This window comes from Gouania willdenowi, chromosome 7 (assembly GCF_900634775.1).
Source record: "Gouania willdenowi chromosome 7, fGouWil2.1, whole genome shotgun sequence".
NCBI classification, from domain to species: Eukaryota; Metazoa; Chordata; class Actinopteri; order Blenniiformes; family Gobiesocidae; genus Gouania; species Gouania willdenowi.
The window spans coordinates 30,756,160-30,779,402 of record NC_041050.1 but is presented as its reverse complement, the minus strand read 5'-3'; the positions used below and the strand labels follow the sequence as shown (position 1 = coordinate 30,779,402).

The 23,243-nt window shown below is 37.8% G+C and overlaps 1 protein-coding gene across 1 annotated transcript; it reads right to left on the bottom strand.

Annotated features, from left to right (window-relative positions):
- Positions 1-300: 300 nt before the first annotated feature.
- smc5 (structural maintenance of chromosomes 5) lies at positions 301-22,740 on the bottom strand. Its single transcript, XM_028454116.1, has 24 exons — positions 22,537-22,740; positions 17,951-18,092; positions 17,798-17,850; positions 16,244-16,406; positions 15,996-16,130; positions 15,044-15,184; positions 14,796-14,957; positions 14,467-14,538; positions 13,500-13,752; positions 13,228-13,382; positions 11,618-11,731; positions 11,412-11,506; positions 10,638-10,770; positions 8,545-8,718; positions 8,211-8,380; positions 8,003-8,126; positions 7,316-7,438; positions 7,066-7,191; positions 6,245-6,340; positions 5,226-5,330; positions 5,013-5,132; positions 4,001-4,180; positions 2,220-2,315; positions 301-1,184 (listed from the first exon to the last, which is right to left on the bottom strand). The coding sequence occupies exons 1-24, from the start codon at positions 22,674-22,676 to the stop codon at positions 1,050-1,052; spliced, it is 3,207 nt and encodes a 1,068-aa protein (XP_028309917.1). The 5' UTR covers positions 22,677-22,740; the 3' UTR covers positions 301-1,049.
- Between the last annotated feature and the right edge of the window lie 503 nt (positions 22,741-23,243).

The window sequence follows — 23,243 nt, the reverse complement described above, 5'->3', positions numbered from 1 at the left end:
TATATGTCATCTTGGGAGTTGTTGGAGTAATTTAGATTACTTAGTTGCGTTTTGTTTATTTTTGTCGTCATTTTGAGTATCTTTATTACACAGCAGGGGCCGCACAGTTAAAAAAAGGTAAAACTAATGGTTTTTAGTGATTAAAGTATATACCTGAAAGGTTGTTTCTTCTTAACAGAGAACCTTTAGAGAACCCTGCCACATCGCTCAGTTGGAGGAACTTTGGAGTCATCTCCATGATGTTGCTACTTTTGCCAGCAGTCAGCGCGGTGTAATGCATCACCAGCACGACGTTAAGTGTTTGATTATGAACTTCTTTATTAGACTTTTTAATTTGTACAAATACATTTTCTCATTCTCAGCTTCTAAAATACCATCTTGACCTTCAGCTGAAATCCATCAACAATAGCCACACAGATGTTTTAAGTAGCAAGAACCAGATAATGGACCAAAAATAAACCGTTTCTGACCACAAGTGGGTGTCTGTAACACATGTTTGGGCTCAGCTTTGGCTTATGTTTATTCACTGATGTAACATTACCAAAAAACAAACAGACAAAATGGAGCAGAATATGATGCAATAGAAGACATCAGATATTGGGTTGAAACACAAAGGAACTCCACCTAAAACAGGAAGTAATGCTCAGGTCAGGTGTCGTGTGCACACTTGAACTAACACTAAAGCGGCTAAAACTATAACTGACTCTGATCATTTTTTGCTGGAGTTTAATTCCAGTCAAATGCCACAAACTGAGTGGAATAAAAGTGACTGAGAAATGTCATGAATATTAAATGTTTGCTCAACAGGAGGTAAACACTGCAACATCACGTAAAACGTCAAAAACTGAAACATCATCATCAAAAGTAACAACGCTGCACGAAGGAATGATTTTCTAACAGTGAAACAAGAATATTTCTAAATAGGTTTTCTGTCATTCTGTACCATGAAGCTTTAATAACTAAACGATTATTAGGACAGTGAAGAGAATCTAATAGTGCGCTGCTCTCCATCGGTAAAATATTGACTTTTTGGGGTAATGAAGGCAAAGTCAAGCTCTTGCTTTGTGCTTGAGACGCCGTTGGATGAAGGCCTTCGTGTCCCATTGGTTGGATGTAAGCATGTGGATGCCATTGTGCACACAAAGGACAGTCATCTTCTCATCATACTTCAGATTTTGTAGTAACTATGAACAGGACAAAAGGTAAATGTAAAAGATGACAAAGAAGCTAAACATCGGGCTCAGGGTTTCTCATTAAAATAAATACAGAATAAAAAATATGTTTGGGATTTTTGAGAGGCTCAGAGAGACTAATCAGCTGCTAACCCAGGGGTCTACAACCTGCGGCTCTGGAGCCTCATGTGGCTCTTATGCAATGGCTCCCTATAGCTTTAAAAAAACACTATTGAAATAAATGTTTTTACAGAGGCTATTAATGATTAATGACAAATAAAATCAAGATATAACAATTTGTTAACCTAAAATAAATCACATTATCCAATGACTCAGCACCTTCCTACTTCACCTCCTGCAACATCTACAGACCATCAACTTTCCTGCACCTGTGACTAACCTTAAGTTTTAAATCCCTGATAAGATAATTAAACCAATAAAAACACTATTCTGGAAGAAAATAGATATTTTATTTGTGTGGGAACAGATTCATTTAACCACCAATGTGCAGGTTAAATATGCATGCTTTATGTGTGGCAAGAAATTAGCAATTAGCATGTGTTGATCACATGATCATGTGTTATCAAGTTCAAGTTACTTTTGGTAGCCTTTCAAATACATTAAATAAGAAAATCTTCTTTATATAACATTGTGTTCATGTAAACTAAGATGCATTAGAATTTGAAGATGCAAGACACTGTTTTATTTCTTGACGTCAATTTATTTTATTTTATTTCAAACTGTTTTTAGGTTGCCATTTACATGATCAAACATTATTCTATATAATTTTAACTGTATAGAATTTAATACACTGTATTGTCTTCATTGAGAAGGTATTTTTTGGCTCCAGGAGGACTTTAAAGCAGGTGAGATGAGGTTAAACGGTTCCTTTGACTGTAAAGGTTGCAGACCCCTGTGCTAGACGTTCAACCATGTCAATAAAGTAGACATTTTTCACCCAAACAGGCACAGACTGTTACACTAAATTATGTCCCAGTGTTGGATGATCACTTCAACTGAACTAATCTCAATAAGAAAAATACTTACTTTTGGTGTTATGAAAAAGTACTGGGAGGTGGTCTTTTTACAGGCTGTGCTCACGACAATGTCAAAGACTCTTCTTTCATTTATGGGATCCATTCCCTAAACGAGACAGATACGACACATTGTACAACAGTTAGTTCTAACCAAGTAATTTGATTGGACAACAGACATTCCAAGAGTGTTGATATATAGAGCAACAGCAGCAACCGGGACTTCTTACGAATCAATACGTCACGTTGGGGAAAGCTTCTGATTGGTCGACGCGCTGCAATATGCCCCAAAAGTTAAACAATTCCAACTCTAGCGTCGGCCGCGTTGGAGGCGCCGGACGCACGTCAAAAGCTTGAAATCTCAAAACGCACAGTGTTCACCGCGCGTAAGGCTTCAAAACGTGCCGCACAAGAGGCACTGAAGTGACCTGCATGCACAGAAGAGGCACGTACAGTGTTTATGGAAGTAAATATGGAGGAGACCAATGTAGGACTGTGTGTCACGCTGAGAAATGTTCTTTCCAACAGAAGTCAGCACTTCATAACTTTAAGGAGAGTGAAAAAGAAGAAAACCAGGTTTATTGCTCTAGCCGTTTACAGTGTGATGGCTGCTACATCTGTACAACGCAGTGTTTGGATGCAGAGTCAGAGTCAACAGTGGTAGGATAGAGATGTCAGCGGCTTCAATGATGCGGAGTTCATTCCAAACTTCTAAATGACAAAAGGAACAATTAATAATTATTGATTATTAATCAATTAGAATTATGATGTTTTTGCATGGTGATGACGTAGGAGTGGGATAGAAAGTGTATTGGCCGTCGCATTGCAAAAAATTAGAGGTCGACCGATATATCGGCCTGCTATATCCGGCCGATATATGGACTTATTAAGAAACACTTTATTATAGGAAGGATATACAAAGACAGGGCAGCGTTACACCTAAGTGAGGGGGAAGGAAACAGGGAGGAGAGACTCAGGGTAGGAAATGGAAATGGTAGGGAAGAGTTGATTATTTTAAAGTGAGAGTGAGATGTGATGTTGTAGTTGTGCATATGATGACAAGTGTGAAGCTTAGGTATAATGGTGGTGGCTGTGAACAGAGGGAAGGAGTGCGTGGTTATACCTAGAACAGGTATTTAGTTTAAACCGACTACTTGCACATTGTATATTGTTGTCGTGCTTTACTGCTACTTACCCGTCCTGTACTTTTTGTTTTACTTGGTTGTGTACGAGTATATTTATATATACGGCCTCAAATATTGGCTTTAGATATCGGCCATCGGCCGAATTTTTTATTTTTATTAAATCCGTAACGGCCTTTGAAAATCCCATAGCGGTCGACCGCTACAAAAAATCTGATACGTATCAGATTTAGGACAACATATGAAAGTGACCTGAGTTGGATTTGAATATGTGAGCACAAAGATCAGATTTGGGTCACATTTGCCTGCAGTGTGAACGTAGCCTGTGTGCTCTCCACTTGTGGAACTATTTTTGTTGGTGGAGCCAAATGATTAAACAAACAAATAATAATCTCATTTGCTTGTTGAACTGTTGTATAAAAGCAATATCACACTCAAGGTTGTGCTGTTGTGCAGAAATATCAGCGCTGGTGTGATTATCTATGGCACCTTCAACCAAATCACACCAGTGCTGATATTTCTGCACAACAGCACTGCCTCTAGTGTGATATTGCTAAAAAGCCAGTGTGCATTGTGTGCACGTGTGTGTGTGTGTGTGTGTGTGTGTGTGTGTGTGTGTGTGTGTGTGTGTGTGTGTGTGTGAGACCCGTACCTGGTTGATTTCATCCACGACTCTGAAAGGGCAGCGGTTGAGCTCCTGCAGGGCCATGAGGTAAAGCATTGTTGAGACGCTGCGCTCTCCTCCGCTCTGGTGATGAGCCGTCAGCTCGTGGAGGTGTGTGCTGCGGTGGAACTTCACTCGAATACGAATTCCGAATTTGTCATATTCCTCCTGCAGAGTGAAATAAGTAAGCGGCCACACTCCTATGATATGTGGCTCTGGTTTTCCATTAGGAAGATGATATGACTTCTTGTAGCAACATGGATTAATAAGGTACAGCATAGGGTATATTATGTTATCACTGTAAAAAAAAATGTGCGTCTCTCCATTCAAATTTATAGGTTTAAAAAAAAAAAAATTACTGTAAGCTGTCACAGTAAGGTGGGGGCAGAACTATGTGCTGTTTTTCTACAGTTTTATATATAAAAAAAAAAAGTATTTATGAAATATAGAATTTGGAAAAATGAAGAGGAAAACATACTGTAGCATGCATTGGTGAATATGTATGTGTGTAAACCTGTATGTCTTTGTAAAATAATGTTACTCAATTAAAGCAGCATATTATTGCAGTGTAAAACAATGGCTTTAAAGATGTATTATGCAACTCGTTTGGATAATCAGCTTTTTCTGTTGTAAAAGTAATGATCTGGAACAGTCTACCCACAAATCTAAAAAAATCCTAATAATAATAAAATTAACAAAGGTATTAATATTACAGCTCCCACACTAAAACAAGCACGGAATGATTCATTGTACAGTTTTATTTATATATTAATTAGCATTAATGTGCATTGGAAATGTACACCTTACTGGTTACAAGGCTTAACCAGCTAAAAATTATTATTCAGCATTTAAAAAGGTGGAAAATACAGTATATATATATATTTACTGTATTTTTCCCATATATGTGTGTGTATATATATATATATATATATATATATATATATATATATATATATTTGTTCTCAGCAGATACAATGTGTGTGTGTGCTTTGTCTTCTACCTCATTGTCTGAGTGCAGATCCACCTCTCCTGCACACTGCATGGAGCGGAAGAACTCGCTGAACTTCTCGTTTATTTGCTCCACGAGCTGCTTTAGTGGATTCAGCCATCGCTCTTTAGCCTGGAACACATTAACAGACACAAAGAGCATTTATTGAACCTACTACTGGATCGTTTCAGTGAGTAGAAGGCAAAGGGATCACAAATCGTATACCTGTGATATATTCTGTCGGTAGGTATTTAGGGCAGTGACCCTTTCTTCCTGTTCCTTTTCCAGATGTTTAATCTCCTGCTCCCTCTTGTTGTATTCACTCACAACCTTAAAAACAGAGAGAAACAAACATGACAAATGTGCATGTGATTTAAAAATATTTAGTGTTTAATCATTTTTTGTCATAATTCCCAAGGATACATTCCTATAAATATATACTGTCACTGACGGGAGTCGGGAAACAAGGACAAATCTTTGAAAAGCTCGAGACACAAAGTTGGGATTTTCTTTACGATAGTTCTATGAAAAAGTGCTTCAAATAAATAAGTGTTTAAACCATAGAACAGACATAGGCAACTGCCGGCCCGGGGGGCAAATGTGGCCCTGGCCCTCGGTCTAATTTTTTGCGGCAACCAAAACAAATCCCCAAAAATTGTATTTCATGAGGTTGGAAGGAATATAAAACCCACCATAATACACACACAATAAACTCCCAAAACACACAAATACACAGCAAACCTGTTACACAAAAAAATCCTAAGATACACAAAATGACTCATAAAACACAAAATGACAACAAAAAAAAGACACAACAACCACTTAAACAAACAAAATGACTCCAAAAAAACATTATAGAATAGCTCCAAAGACACAAACTGTCAACACAATGACAGGAAAATACAGAAACAACAAAAATACAGAAATTGACCCCAAACACGCATAAATTGACGAGATATATGCAGAAAAAAAACACAAAATTACAACACGAACACAAAAAAATAACAAACATACAATGACTAAGTAACTGACAAAAGAAAACCACAGACAAAGACAAAACCCTTTTTCCTCCCTGTATCAATGCTCAGATCAATCATTCTAATGCCACATTCTTGTGGCCCCCGCTGTAATAGAGTTGCCCATCCCTCCCATAGAATATGACAGAAAAACTATAGGGGGGGGGGGGGGGTTAGGGTTTAAATGAACAAATATGTTGTAGTAAAAACTTGTTTTTCAAATCGCACATTTTCATTGAGGCCAGTGAAGCAGTCCGCTTTCGAACGTTCCTCATTCAACATGGCATCAATCTCATCCGGAGTGTCGGGCAGCTTGGTGAATGCCTGTAATGACAAACCATAAACACATTTAAGAAATGTTTGTTTTACCTCTAAAAAGACATCAAAGCACTGATTAACCCACTTCAAAGGCACAGTGATTCTTAAGTCAGGCAAGTTCATTTTGTTGCATTTTCATTTCTCTTAAATGTTTTTACTGTGTGAATAAGGTGCCTTTGTCTGTTCAACCTTTACAAGTCCCCCATGAACAGGTGTTGAAAGTGAGCAATTTGCTAAAAACACTTCAATGTTACTGTGTTCAGGTTAAATAAAAAAATACATAAACCCTTCTTCTGATGCTTCAACATGCTTTATCAGCCCAGTTTTAATTACATATTAATTCACTTTAATGTGCATTGGAAATTTACACCTTACTATATATTGGGTTTTTCTCTAAAAATCATGATCAAACTGTAAGGTTTTAGCTACACTACAGTGTTAAATGTCACACTCTTGGACATGAATCCCATTAAATTTCCATTAAGACAGATTTCTGATGCACAACAACATATAATGCAAGTCAAGTTTTTAGGCACGTCATCCCCTTTTGATCACAAACGCCTGTAAACTCCTGTGATAGTGGTTGATCAACAGTAACTATCTTTACTAAATAAATACCATTGGGTCTCTTTGGTCACTCAACCAATTAAACAAGTTTTCGCCACACGCTGGAAACTTTCCTCACACACAGACATGACAATGCAAAGGGAGCATTGCACAATTACACCTACGTTACGAAGGTGATCGGGAAGCGACTCATCGAGCTGCATCTTGCAGATGGACTTGGCTCTCTTTAACAGGCCTTTGCACTGCTCCGTCAGACATACTTTCCTCTGCTCAAGATTGCCTAATTTTTGCTGCAAAAAATTAGAAACATTTCTCACAGATTGTAAATTACACGCGAGTTTAATGTGAAAAAAAGAAAAAAGGCTTCAGTGGTTTAGAATTTGACATAGAAACCATTAGCCAAGAAATAATTACTTCATTGGTCTTCAGCTCAGAAATGCTCTCCCTGCAGTTGTTTTCAAGCTTAGTCTTCTCTGCTGATAGACCAACAGTCTCTAAAGCTAGGTAGATCTTCTCCATGGTCAGCTTGCCTCTCAGCTGCAAATGACAAAAAAAAACAGAAGGATTAGTCACCAAACTATACAAAGGCTTACAACTAAAGGTTTGCGCAAAAGAAGAGTTTAAAGGGACACTTTATAGGATGCTGTCATGCTAAAATCACAACCGCAATTTTAGCATAGGGGGAATGGAGCAAGTGGAGCATGCGAATGTGTGGAAACGGAGCAATACCTGAGCGGTAATGCTGCATTCCAGACAACTCAAAACCCTGGACGTTTTTACCTCCTACTTGAAAAATTGCATTGGAAGGGCAGAAATCCCACAAAAATGATTGACTTTATTGTAAATATTATCTCAGTCACTCATTTATGAAGATATTTTGACATCTGAAACAATTTGAAGATGGAGATTAGTCTTTGTCACTTGGAAATGTCAATTTCTCAGTTGTTTTGGAAGCAGCAATAGCCATACTGTTATAAGTAAGGTAACAATTTCTGGGGAAGTGCAAATTGCACCTCTAGATGGCTCGAATCTATACAGCGCCCCTTTAAATAACAGCAAGACAATAGAAAGTTATAAACCATCACAGAACATTATCCGTACCTTCATCTGGGCCATTAACGCAGTGACTATTGCCACCTTCTGGGAATGGACAGCGTCAACTTTCTTTTTGGTATCTTCCTCCACTTTCTTCATGTCAATAACATTTTGCTCCATCTGCTTCAGGCTAAACATGAAACAACAACAAGTCACTTAAAACCACAGTGAACAAAAAGTTTGTATATTTTTTTGGTTTAGTAAATGGTGTCACCTGTCCTCTTTGGTTCTGATTTTCTGCTCCAGTTGTCTCCTTTTGCCTTTCAGTTCAGACAAACGCTTTTTCTCAACTAACAGTTTATTTTCATGGTGATCTAACTCGGCATGTTCCTTATCCAGAACGGACATTCTTTCACTGACGTTTCTTAGCCGTGTTCCACACACCTGATCATAACAATAGACGTGATCAATAACCAAAAAAAGTCATTTGTTTTTGCATCAATGAAACTTTCAAACCATATCAGGGTCAACGCAGCAAAATGTTTCAACACTTCATAAAAGAAATCCAGAAGAGAAGCAGCAGAAAGGGTTTGACGTGAGTCTCTCACCTCTAATTGCTGTTCAAGCTGCCTTTTCTCCTCAGCATCCACATTGATAATAAGGTACTGGGAAGGTTGCACTGCAGAATTACTGGTGCTGACCTTGTTGGAGTATAAGGATTTCTTCACCGTGTACCTCTCATCTGTTGTGTACAATATCCTGATGTAGGGCTCCTCAATCACCTGGAGGTCAAAATGATCAGAGCAATTGTTAGTTTTGATTGTTAAGTGATTCAAGACGGCGTTATTGAGCTGGGCTTTAGTCATCAAATGTGTTTTGATCCCCTCTCTTACTGTACTTTGTGTGTTGTGATATATATATATATAATATGCTTGGATTGCATCAGATTTTCTTGCATGAAGTGCAAGTAATAAAAAGCACTTTAATCGCACGCGAGTGGAGGTCGTCGACATGTTGAACTGTAACGTAGCGATTCCTCAAGGAAGTGCACCATTCCCGTATTTCCAACTGGTTTTAGGAGGTTAAAGGCATCCGAGAGAAAGGGTTCTTCCTTGTTCAGCTGGAACGCATGGATGGATCTGTAGTATAATGGCTGATGGTGGCATCCAAATGCTGCACCTACCCACATTTTCCAAGTATGATTAATCATTAATTTTGTACTAAAAAAAACCTGAGAAAATTCAATAAAGACACTGTATTAAAAAAAAGAAGCACCTTTAATTATTTTACTAAGTGTAACGTCAAAATCCTTCTATAGTAATGTCCTTGGTCTTCTCAGGAATGTTCCAGGAACAGGGTGACACGTAACTACAGCAATAATTAAAAAACATGTTTTACTGTAGACTTTCTATGGTAGCAGAAACATGAAGAGTACGCCCGACGTGACGAGAACATGATAGGCGAAAGCAGATTGGCCAAAATGTCCATATATAAAGGAATATTAGATGTATTTGATGGCTAAAAGACTCCAAAGACATTTTTACTTGCCAAAAACTAGGGGGTAACCAAATAGTTAACTCTAGATACGATATGAAATGCAATATAGGGCTCAATATACAAAATACTTGCAGTGAGATATAAGAAATTACAAAAATTCACAATGAAGAGAAACAAATGTGTAACAAATCTTTGTTGATGAAAAACAATTTCACTGCAAAAGTTGGAGACAGTGTGTGGGAGTATTTTGCTTCACAAATAAAGAATGAAAAACATTTTACCAATCTAACTGGGTTGATTAATATCACATTTCTATAACATAAAAGTTTTGAAAGCTGCAATTTGGAGTACCTGCCAAAATAAATCCAAAATGCAGCTTGAAATTTTCAGCACCTCCTTGTAATTTAATTGTAAATTAAGCATTGTTATTAATAATGATGTTCTACATGATACATCATTCTGGCAGTTGTAAATCACTAAGTTAGACAACAGGTAGGATAGCATGAAAAGGATAAATATGGATTAAAAGCATTTAAAAGTCCTACAACGTAGATTATGGCATGACCAGAGAGACATGTAAACCCATGTAAATTTGCGATGGTAAAACAGGGGACGGGACCCAGATAAGCAAACTGCTTCTCTCGTCTCCTTTTTTGGCATGTACAAAAAATGTAAAAAAAAAAAAAGTGAATGTAACCATGTCAGAAATAAACTGAATAAATAAATAAAAAAATAAATAAAAGAACGTAACTCAGCCTTCGCTGAATGCATGCGTGCTTCCGCGGCGAGGGGACGCCGATTTTGCATCTGAGGTGTTCACCATCTTGTTAACAAAGCGGCCTCTGAGCTACTACAGGAAGCAGGAGGGTCAAATCTCATCACTCTTCCTATAAAACTTTTTCACTTGGTTTCATTTCGTGAACATTTGAATTTGATATCGCCGTTTTTTTATTTAGCAAATTTTCATTAGGTTCTCACTAAAAAAGCTTTTCAAATTTAGTAAATGCCCACACTTGAGTAATAAAAGGTCATTACACAAGGCGAACAGGAGCTCTTTCTACCTATGGGTTGTATGTCAGATGTAATTCAGTGTAGTAATGTGGTTGTGTATGATGCTTGTCATGTGTAAAGGTGTATTTTTGCTAAGTATACTCCAACAAACAAACATGATAGCACTAATGTTTACCACAGAGGAGAATCGTACCGTTTTAATCATAGTCTTGGTTCGATTATCGCCCACTGGCACGTCGTGAACTTTGTACTGCTGACAGAGGTAACTCATCACCTCCTCAGGGGCGTCAAACATTTCCCGGAGGTAGGAAAAAAAACCAAAACGTCTGCAAATAAAATGAAAGAATGGTTACTTGGGATGTCCAGATACAACTTTTTCACTTCCAATACGATACCGATATCACAGCCTTGAGTATTGGGTACAGATTATCGATACGATATCAGCACGAATCAGTCATACTTTTATTTCTTATTTTGTAGTGTGGAATGTTAGAAAAGGCTTGATCAAGTGATGTTACTCAAACAGAGAACACATACATACATTTTAACCTTGAACATAATATCTACAGTATTTTAGAATTGAATAAAATAGATAAATTATCGGAGTGCTTATATCAGAGATTTCAGATGCAGTGCGATAAAATCCGATATTCGTTTTCTGGCTGATGTCGGACCAATATCAATATCGGTTCGGGACACCCCTAATGGTTACATTAAAAGCTTCATAATAAATAAATTAGTAGGAGTCACAGTCAAAGACAAAAGGGGAGAAAGCCATTCATGGTCATACAGTACATCAGTGGGAAGAAAACTACATCATAACAATACAAACAAAACAATGATTTATGTCAATCGGTGAACTTATTTAAGAATACAATATTTCTTTTAATTGTAAGAAAACCCACCAAAAAAGTTGTGGTCAAATGAAACACTGTTTTAACCTCAAACAAACGTGGTCTTTACCTACCTCAGCGATTCAATATGTCGAGAAGATGGCTGCTTAGCAAATGACGCCTCCGGAGCACAAATGGAGTTCACTCTTAGGTTCTGATTGTCCCGAACCTAAAGGTCATAAAGGTCCAAGCAAATCAAATGTCAACCTTAAAGCTACACAACAGTTTTGAATCAGAAAGAACTCCCGCTGTAGCAAAATGATTAAACAAGCAACCTGACCTCAGTCATGAACTTCTCCATGTCGTCCTTTCTTTGGAAAACAAATGCACGCAGGTCATGGAATGAGATGTGGGTTTCCACATACTTTGCAAATTGAGAGTCTTTCATGTTTATCTGCAAATTAGAAGAAAAGATTTTGCCATCAGAATTTACTCTGAGAATAATACTTCAAATCTCTTGTTCATCATTATCTAATGATATAAAACATTCAATAGGATCCACTTAGAATAGATTTATATACAAAATGAAAAGTAATGGTTTAAAAAATGTTTTACAAATTTTGCCAGATCACATTTTGTCTTGTTCATATTTTGAACATCTGCACCAAAAATTGGGCCAATATAAATTCTGTAAAGGGTGGCACACTTTTTCATAATTTTTAATACTCAACCAAAGAATGTGCAACTTTCACAAATATCAGAAACTTGAACAATATAAAGGTAAGTATAATCATTCATAGTTTCTCCCGGTATTTAGAATAGTTCCAATACTACCTGAAAAAAGACAAATCGTCAACATTGTGAAATAGTGTGCTACCCCTAAACGTGGAGAGATTGACTCCATTTTTGGTAACAGATGCTTATAGTGTCAATGTGAACAAGGAAAAAGCGATCTGGCAAAATTTAGAGAACAATAATTTTGTGAACCACCCTACTCATCATCTTATAATAAATGGAGGTAATTTAAGTCATACAAAGGGCTTCCACGTGCTCTTGTCCACAAAGCTGATTTTTGACCGTTGTGATACTGCTAGAAAGTTCAGATGCACATTACAGCAAGTATTACCAAATGTGTTATTACCCTTAAGTGGAAAGCAACAAAACAAAGCAATTGTTTTGCAATTAAAGGTGCAGTCTGCAACTCTTACAAAAGTGACTTTTTGTCATATTTGCTAAAGCTGTCACTATGTAAGGACAGCTTTACATCAAACTAGCAGTTTGTGTCAAAAAACAGCCTCATTGAGTCCCCCCTGCTGCTCCTGCAGCCTTTGGCAGATTGCCAGAATGTACCGCGACCGAGCAAAAAGAACCAATCAGAGCCAGGATTGTGTTTGATGGGCTGTCTGACAGCAGTTGCTCACAGGCCCCGTCCCTTTCCGGTGGCTGGAGCACCGTTTTTTTGACAGTGTATGCTCTGGAGGAGTAGAAGATGGAATTGGTGACTTTCCTGCTAGAAAGGTAATTACTGCTGTTTGATTTACATTATGTTTGATTTGTAATTGTTATACTAACTCTGTAGTGCATGTGTTGTTCGTGTGTGCGCTGCTCTCACCTCAGCCTCCGTGTGGGCTGCTGTGACACTGTGTTGTTGCTGCTGCTGCTGCTGCTAGATTAGTGTGTGCACATTGAGAGAGAGAAGCGCTGCACTAATATTCTTTTAACAGTGCATGTTATATTACTGTGATGTTGCTGTAGGGCTAACGTTAGCTTGTTAGCTCCTCTGAGGGAAGGACTTTGGAATGTTTGGAGGGGAGAGCAGCGGGGAGGGAGCGATCTGAGAGTTGCGGACTGCACCTTTAAAACAATATTTCTCTTAGATTCAAACAACTACAAAATTCCTCTGACATATATCACAATATAGATTTATTACAGAGGAATTCACAGACTCACCACGAGCATCATGGGCTCGTAGACGTTTCCTTTGAAGAGATGTTTGTTCTGCCTGAGCCACTGGACAGCAGTGTACGTGTCCTTATGTCGTGATCGTAACTTGTCCTCTTTGACATGAATGGTGTTATCCATATCCTTCAGCTTTTTGCAGAGCACTGAGCATAAAACAAAGGATATGATTCACACATTCAGAAAGCTAAACTACAAACATTTTCGTCAAATAGATTTTTAAAGAAAAATTTTTAAAACAAGAGGATTTTTTAAAAACCTACTTGCATTCTGAGCATTGAGATTGTCCTTCTCTCGGCGCAGGTCAGCCTTATCATCCAACTTGGCTCTGTCCTCCTGAATGCGCCTCAGCTCAGCATTGATGGAACTGATCTGCTCAGCCACATCAGGTTGGTCGCCGACTTTAGAGAGGTCGGCCTTCAAGCCGTCAATTATTCGTTTGGTGTTGCTTATTCGCTTCTGGTGTTCTTTTTCCTCTTCTTCCTTAAGTCTTAGTGCTTGTTTGATCTTGTCAATCTATACAAACAAATGGAGTGTGCAGATAAATTAGTCAAAGTTAGCCTGCTATAACATTTGATAAATTAAAAAAAAAAAACATGGAAATAACTGTTTTATTCAGTCTGCTGGAATGTTTTGTGGGAGTGTGGATGAAAATAGGGCAGTTCATGAAAATAAAAGGCACAAAGCTTTTCACATTGAAAAGCAAAGGTAAACAACGTTTATTCTTACTCTAAACTAGTATTAAATTAAATTTCTATCGTCATTAATAACGATACAGTAGATCAAAATGTATGGACACGCCTATTTTTTTTTTTTTTTTTAAACGCAATAAAATCAGCAATTCGGATCCAATACACAGTGGGGTAATTGAGGAACCAAGTCCAATTTCGTAAAGATCAATCAGTGACGGACAGAGATATGTATTTTTGTTTAATTTCGTCAGCGACTTTTCCATTTTTAAAGCTGATCCAGAATCAGTGTATTGATACGGATCCCTTCCAAAATATTATGAAATCTTCCAATGGTATATGGTTTATCTTTTCAAAAGACGTTAAGTACTTTTGACACAATCCTGCTAACAGACAAACGAATAAATAAATGCTTATGAAAACATTACCTACTCAGTGAAGGTAAAAATGACCTGACCTTACAAAGAGCGTTAATGCATCACCTTCGTGTGATGGTATGAGAAACATCGCAATATATATATTCCAATAAAAATAAACTCACCTCTTTGTGCTTTTGATCTATCTGATCTTGTTTCTCTTTGCACTTCAGAGAAGCCGCTTTGATCAATTCAGTCTGGAGAAACAGATTGATCATCATTAGGTGAAAAGATTCAATTTACAGCATTGGAGCATTCATTGTAGTGTAAAAAAATGTTTGTCATGATTTTTTACCCTTTGAATAATAATGATAAAACTTTATTGATATATTGCACTTAATGATTTGATTGATAATGATAGTATAAGGTTAACTTAATGTACCTCAAGTTAATTGAGATGTTATCTTGCCCCAATAATGAAATAGTCATGTGGATCTATTGTAGTGTGAGGTACCTTGACTTTAATTTGAGCATCAGTGGGCTTCAGCTGGTCTTCTATCAGCTGGATCTTTCTTATCAAAGGTGCCTGTGCCTGCTTTAGAACAGAAAGCCGCTTTTTTGCTTCCTCTCGCTCCTTTTTTACAGCCTCCAGTTCTTTGCGGGTGGTCTCGTACTCCTAACACAGCAAACAGACACAGACATACATTTAGCATTTAAAAGATTCCAGTTAGCCATTAAAAAGCGTTTCCAGTGAACACTCACCACCCACGGCTTCTTTTTCTCAAGCAACTCGATTACATCCAAGTGTCTTTTCTTCTCATAGTAACGATTTACGTCATATTTATTCCTCTCATGTCTCTGCTTTGCTTTCTCGAGAAAACTGTCCTTCTCCTTCAACGCATTCTACAGAGGAAAGAGATAAAACCCTTGAACGATCTTCAACAAAAACAGCAGCTTTTGACCTGCTCTACAACATATAGGGTAGGGGTCACTAACACGGTGCCCGCGGGCACCAATGAGAATTTATAAAGGGATAAACATTTTTAAGTTTTTATTTGGAATTGCCAGGGTTACTGATGTTTTTTCACTGTTTCCTGGGGGAAAAAAGCAACCATTAAACCCCCGAATCCCATGCCCCAAAACTAACTAGAAAACAAGAAAAGGGAAGATGATATTTTACAAAATAACAACTGAAAGTGCCCGAAACACCATCTAAACTGACAAAAAACTACGCAAATCATCACTGACTCCTAAATACGGAGCCACCAGTCTATGGTTTAACCAACACGCTGCTTGCGTGTGACATCATCACGTATTTGCGACATAAGAGGAACCGATAAGCGGAATTGACAGGCAAACAAACAAACGATTCCTAAGAATTGGATTGCTGGGAACCGGTTGTCAGAAAGAACCAATTTTTGATTCCCATCCCTACGTGTCGTGTATGGATGTACAGTTTGAGCAGTCAGATCGTGCCAGAGTGTTGGTCCGTACAGTGTGAGAACATAAATTGTGAGCTGCTCACATTCGGACTCTGCAATTGAGTCACACAATTTGAGCTGGAGCTGAGTACAATGATTGAAAAAAATCACAGTGTATGCCTGCCTTTAAGGAGTGATTCTCTAACTGGTAGCCCTTTGGACTATACAGTAACTAAAGTAGCGCACAGTTTCAGAAAGGTTGTTGACCCCTGATACCAGGACTTCACGTATACCTCCAGTTCTCGTTCTTTGATGCGAAAGTTCTTCAGCTCGCAGTGGTACTCGTACATCTCTGGTGGTCCCACTGACTTCTCAGTTGCTTCAAGCAACTCAATCTTAGACATCTTGGCAAACTCTCCCACTTTTTCCTACAGAGTGAATAAACCAACCACATCAGGGTAGAAATTCAGAGACAGTCAAGTCCTGTGCAGTTTGTTTTAGTGTGAATTAGTTTAATACTGCAGTGCAGTGACAAACAAACCTGAGGCAGGAACTGGCAAAGATTGCTGACTTGGATGCGCAGAGCTTTGACCTCTTCTTCCACGGTTTTCTGGTTGCATTGTTTCCCATTTAGCATCCAGTGTGACTGGTTGGTCTCCCTTATAATCTCTCTCTTAATTACTACATTGCCACCAATTTTATAGCTGGAGACATGTTAACCATAGGGCAGAAATTAGACTTCAAAAAAAGAATCCAAAACTAAAGTTTTACATAACGTTTAGCAAGTTCCACATTATAAAAAGACCATAGAGTACTTGTAGGGCCCTATAAAAACCGTCTTATTTTTTCCAAATTCCGTGTTTTCCACATTAAAATTTTGTTTTTTTTGAAATATTAATCATTTTTTTCAGAAAATATTCATTTTTAACTTCGGTGAGGAAACTAAATAAATACTAACAAATTTAAATTAAAAAAGCAAATAAACAAAAATGCATGTAAAAAATAAAGTAAGATACAATTAAAAGGTAGATATAAGTACTGACATGGATTATTCTGACTGCTCCTTTTTATTTATTTAAATTTCATATAAAGATGTATGAGAGTAGCTTTAATATCACCCAATTCCCCCTCAGGGATCAATGGTTTACTGAATCTGAGCAGGTTTAATGATTAAGTTTTGATCAACTTAATTTAAATTAACATAATTTAAATTATCCTGATGACGTCATTCTAGACGGTAATGATTACACAAAAATAAATTGACACAAGGATGCATCAGTTATTTCACCACTAGGGGCCAGAATATTTTACAGTATCAGAAGTTATCATTAACCTACGGTGTTTCAGACTCTACAATCCCTGGCATCGATGGTCTTGTCCACAACAACAGCTGATTAAAGCTGCTCACGTTTTCATGGAGCGCCGCTGCGCTTGACGAGAAATGACCAGAGCAGGGGTGTCCAATTCCGGTCCTCGAGGGCCACTATCCAGCATGTTTTAGATGTTTCCCTCTTCCAACACACCTGATTCAAATGATTAGGATCGTTATCAGGATTCCACAGAGCTGGATGAGGAGTTGATCATTTGAATCAGGTGTGTTGGAAGAGGGAAACATCTAAACCATGCTGGATAGTGGCCCTCGAGGACCGGAATTGGACACCCCTGGACCAGAGCTTCACAGGCACAGCAAAGTTAAGCAGGCACTGGTAGGCTTATCAGTGATAAGTTGCGTAGTTTTTTGGCAGTTTAGACAGTGTTTCTGGTAGTTTAGGCAGTGTTTGAAGTGGCCAGGACGGGAGGGAGGGCGGTGCATCTAATGAGCAGTCCCCGGAAACATTTCCCCATAAAAATAAACATCCTTTGCCTCGTGGTGACGGCTTTTCATCCCGATTCTGTCCATTTCCGTGTTCAACACTGGATTCTGTTTTCATTGGTCGATTCCGTCCGCGACTACGTTGCTGTGGATTTTATAGGGCCCTATGCTTGTGCGTAAACTGTTTTCATTCTAGTCCAACAAAGTTAACCAGACAGATGCAAACAGTGCTTTTTAGAAAGCAATATTAATAACAAGTGTCCATTATTTTGCATTACTTACAGCTCAATCTCTATGTAGCCTTTAGAGCATCCATTTTTGACATAGATACCAACCTTAAAAATAAAAGGGTAAAATCAGAATTACATGAATAATTCCTTCTGACTGACAGTGGAAAACAGTAATGTGATTTGTAAACACTGGTTCGTTGTTTACCTTGTCGCCTCGACCCAGGAGTGATGTTTTCCCAGCCAGACCCAGACAGATAGCGCACACAATGCTTGACTTTCCAGTTCCGTTGGCTCCAACAATCATGTTTAGATTTGGACCAGGATGCACCACAATGAAGTCATATGTCCTGTCAGAAAGCAATGCACACATTTAAACAACAATTATCACTGGAAACACTTACAGTATTAATAAAAAAACCTCTGGGAAATAAATTAATGATCAAAACAAGAGCACGCAGAAAGCACAAACCTCTGCCAAGTGCCAAATATTTGACAGATTTGCAATTATCTGACTCAGCGATCTTGACAAGTAGGTCCAAATGTATGGGCAGTTGGTACCCCCATTTTAAAAAAAGAAAATCAGATTAAAATATGCAATCTGGATCCAATCCAAATGCAAATCTGTGGAGCAGTTGAGGAATCAACATGACACACATAAGATTAATCTATGACAAACCAAGATGGGAATTTTGGAAATTTTGCGAATGATGATTGGGATTTTATTTATTTATTTTTTTACACCAATTCAGAATCAGTATAATGATCCAGATCCCCTTCAAAATGTGATGCATGGTGTAAAGTCTATCTTTGGTTAAAAAATTGGCAAAATCTGTTTAGTACATTTGATGCTAACATGCTGCTAACAGAAAAACAAACACTTTTGATAATATAATGAAAACAGAGGAAAATATGCATCATTATGTTTTGTAAATAACGTGAACTAGCCAGTTTCTGCATTCTTCTGGCATGTTCCCTCATTTGGGGGATACCACATTAGATAACTCTCCCTCAGCTTTCAGTGTCATTCCGTTCACTAATGGCCTATATTTCTGCCTCATTGCTTCCATGAACATCTCTGTCACTTTCCCAGCGAGCTGTCAAACATGAGCTGTCCCTCTAAGGCACTCAGACCTAATCCTGTCCAAGTTTCTTTGATACCTCCAGTCTGCATCCTCATTACCCAGTCACACACATTTACTGTTTTCACTGCTCTACTTTATTAAGTTCCTGAATGCAAACCTTCACTTCTCCAAGTTCTCCTCAATTTCCTAAAATGACAGTCACACTCAGTGCTGAGCAATATACTGAGATTCAGGTTTTCTATTTTGGCAATATTTAAAATTACAGTTTTGCTTATATATATATATATATATATATATATTAGGGGTGGGAACCCTCTGGTTACCTCACGATACGATACACGATACAAAGCTCACCATAACGGTTATCTTACGATATGACAATACTGTGATTATCGATATATTGGTCAGAAATCAATTTACAATAATCTATGACATGACAAGAAGGAAAAAAAAGATTAAGCGAAAAAATGCAATTCTTATTTTACATCTCTGAAAGACAATAAATTGAAAAAGTGTCCTATGAACAGCGACACTATTTTATTGCAACATTTCCGTAAATAAGTGTCCACATACCAATGTAAACGAATCAGTGTCTCCAATAGTGCTTTCTGTAAACAAAAAATATGGTCTTTCTTACCAGTGACACCAGTATAGTGCAATATTCCAGTAAACAATATATTGGTTCCTTCAACAAACAGTGACAAAATTTCTGTGAAGAAAAGGTTTTGGAAGGAAAAAAAATAAAAATCGGTACTAGCAATAATCGATCGTGCGAAAAAATATTGTGATATATTGCCGTATCGAGATATTGTCACGCTCCTAATATATATATATATATATATATATATATATATATATATATATATATATATATATGGATTTTTGAGTGTAAAGCAGAGGCTGAGTGAGAACAGTCTCCAATTAAACTCAGAGAAAACTGAGACACTCATTGTTGCCCCTGACAGTATCATCCCTGGTATTAAGCAACACCTGGGAGACCTGAGCATGTCAGTCAAAACTAGTTTGCAAAATCTCAGAGTTATCTTTGATAGACAGGTCTCTATTGCAGCATTGGAGACAGTTATTAAAGAACTGTTTCTTTCAACTGTGTAATATGACCAAGCTGAGATAGTTGGTCTCACAAAAAGAGCTGGAGACTATTATTCATGCTTTTGTGTCACCGCGGTTGGAATATTGTAACAGCCTGTTCACCTGCCTAAATAAGAAGGAACTGACCCGCCTGCAGTATGTTCAAAACTCTACAGCGAGGCTGCTGACCCACACCAGAAGAGACCATATTACTCCTGTTCTGAAGTCTCTCCATTGGCTCCACGTTGACTTCAGAGTGAAATTTAAAATTCTGGTCCTGACTTTCAGGGCGCTTCACAGACAGGCTCCAGGTTATATCACTGATCTGATCCAGCCCTACACTTCAGTTCGGAGTCTGACATCTTCAAGCCAAAACCTACTAATGGTCCCTCGAACCTGTCACAAAACCAGAGGAGACAGGTCTTTTAAAGCTGTTGCTTCCCATCTCTGAAATAAACTTCCTCTTTCCTTTCCCTCCCTAGATTCTGTGGAGACTTTTGAAAAGCAGCTAAAGACAAACTTTTTTAAACAGGCTTTCCAGAGCCAATAAAGCTGCTTTTATGATTGTGTATTTTATTGTTTTGAATTTCATTGTGTTCACTGTAAAGCATTTTGTGACCTCTGTCTGTGAAAAGCACGTTATAAATAAAGCTTAATTATTTACTAAACATTCACACTAAACTCACTCACAGATGCTGTCCCTTAGAGGAGAGAAAGCCAAAAGTGGCATTTTGCATTAGTATATTTAATTTAACCCTGAATTGCATTTCTGGTCAGACTTCCTCTGAATTAAAAGTATCGAGATTTATATCATAAATTGCCATTTTGAGAAGAAATATTGAGATATGAGTTTTGATCTATATTGCCCAGCCCTAGTCACACAACACTATTGTGTACAATACACTAGGGGTGGAGGAAAAAAAGAAATCTATAACCGAATAATTGTAATTTTATTCTTGACGATTATGAATCAATTCTTAAATTTCCAAAAACCCATTATTACATTTTTCAAATTGTAATAAAAACCAGATGATTTGGTAATTTAAATAACCTATACAACAATAAAGGTGGTGTGAGGAGCCAAACATTTTAGCAGCTTACTGTTAAATTTTACAGTGTAAAAGTTATAAAAAAAATTTTGAAAATGCTCCCATTTGCACATACGAACTCCGATTTGCGTAAAATGTGACTCAGGTGTTAAACTGCCAGCCCTAAACCAGCTCAACGTGAAAAAATGGACGTTGGCACGTTAGCGCCCCCTACAGAGTGAAGAGAATTTAATATGGGGCAAACATATTTTAACGCACTCCTCCAAGGGAGTTTCACTGACGGGCTCAAAATTGCTGGAGATCATCTGGAGAAGTGGGACATCAAAAATTATCTATAGATTTATGCTAACTTACATTTTGGCCAAAACCCTTTGAAAATTTACATTTTTAAAAAATGCTCTCATTTGCACATACAAACTTTGATTTGCGTAAAATGTGACTCTGTTGTTAAAATCTCAGCCCTAAACCGGCTCAATGTGGAAATACGGAAATTGACGCGTTAACTAGCGCCCCCTACAGAGTGAAGACAATTTAATATGGGGAAATATTTTTTTTTTTTGAATTTTTCACAAACTTCTGTTATGGCCTCTCGATCAAAAAAGTCAGTGAGACGCATGCTTTATTTTTTATCATGTTATTTTGTATTGAGATACTCTCCATTTTGTGTTAATAGGAAATTGACCAAATCTTGAAATTCATCGGTTCAAACTTTAACAAACTCCTCCTGGAGCTACTATCACTACTACTGCGACTACGACTACTACTGCATTGTTCCTGGATGTGTTAGTACAACAAAAATCGTAAATATGTCAAAGTTAATATCTCAATAGTACATTTCTGTCTAAACAAATCAATAATAATGCATTGATAGTATAAAATTCACTGTTATATTATGTCTTTGAATGAGCTTGAGGCAGCGCATCGAAGGCGGCGCAACAAAGGCAACGTGGCGAAGGCGAGGGCCATTTATCGTTGCTTGCGTCTATATTTTACTCTTGAAATTGACTTGAGTTGTCACAATATTACCATTTCACACTAAATGCATTACAAATAAATTCAAATCAGAAAACTAAATGTAATCATTTTCAAAAAGAGTTGCTTGTGAAGTAGTGTAGCAGAAACATGGGCAGAATGTACGGATATGACGCAGCACCGGAAGTCGATGACGTAAACCGCATTGACCCAATTCTGCAATTTTTGCACACTTGTAACCTGCACACACAAACCCTTCGTGCACTGCACACTTCGTAAAGGAGCGTAGGGTGCAGTGTGGGTATTAGGACAGGGCCCCTTTTCACACTCTGGAACTGCGCATGCGCGACCTGGGGGTTTTTGGGGGGGTCATAGGTCGAGAGGTTAAAAAAAAAAACGTCAACAAGCTCGTTCATTCTGTTGATATTTCCAACCTAACAGCGTTTGTAATGTTACGAACTTCACACACAAAAAAATGTTTGCTTCTGGTGTTGTCCTTACATGACCCGATGTTTTGACACGTCAACAGATTTTAGCTGGAAACCATAGTGAATCGTTACTTTCTTTCGGTGTCTAACAATGACAGAGCGCCAACTTACAGGAAGTCTTTCATAGTGATTTGCAGTATGGAGCCCTCCACAAAGCCGCCCTCCTTACCGGCTCCTTCGCCCTGTCCGTCCGGGGGGACCTTGGGGGCGTTGGAGCTGGGACAGTGACTGAGCCGCGGTGTTTTAGCCATTTTAACCGATACCTATCATACGAATCTCGTGCCGTCTCTGTGTTCCGCCAAGAGAGGTGGTGACGTCATGATCAACGCTAACGCTAGCTATCGCGAGAGTAGGAGTCCAACCCAAAAGTTTTGAGTCATAACTCACTGGTCTCATAATATTGAAGGCACAATTCCATATTCATAAATGAAAATCCCTTCCAAATGTTCATATTTTCTTAATTGAGTTCAGTTATTATATGAATAATAATTAATTAGTTTTTGAAAGAAAAAAAAAAAAGGTGAAAGAACTGCTTGTGAATGAAGAACTGTTTCCTGTAGCTCCAAGTGATGTAATGCCTGTATATGTTTTATTCTTAGTAGTGATGTTTTCCCTGACTTAGTTCTTTGTTCCCTTTATGTTGTTTTACTGATGTGTAAACTTACAATTTGTATACTAAAAAAAGGTTATGTTTTAGGTCTAACTAAAAGAAAAAAAACTAAACATTTAAGTCGACGCTGCTAGGTATTATTTTTCAATTATTTATCTTCTTTCGTTGCTCCTGAAATAAAGGAGACTTCTTTATAAATAGCATCAGG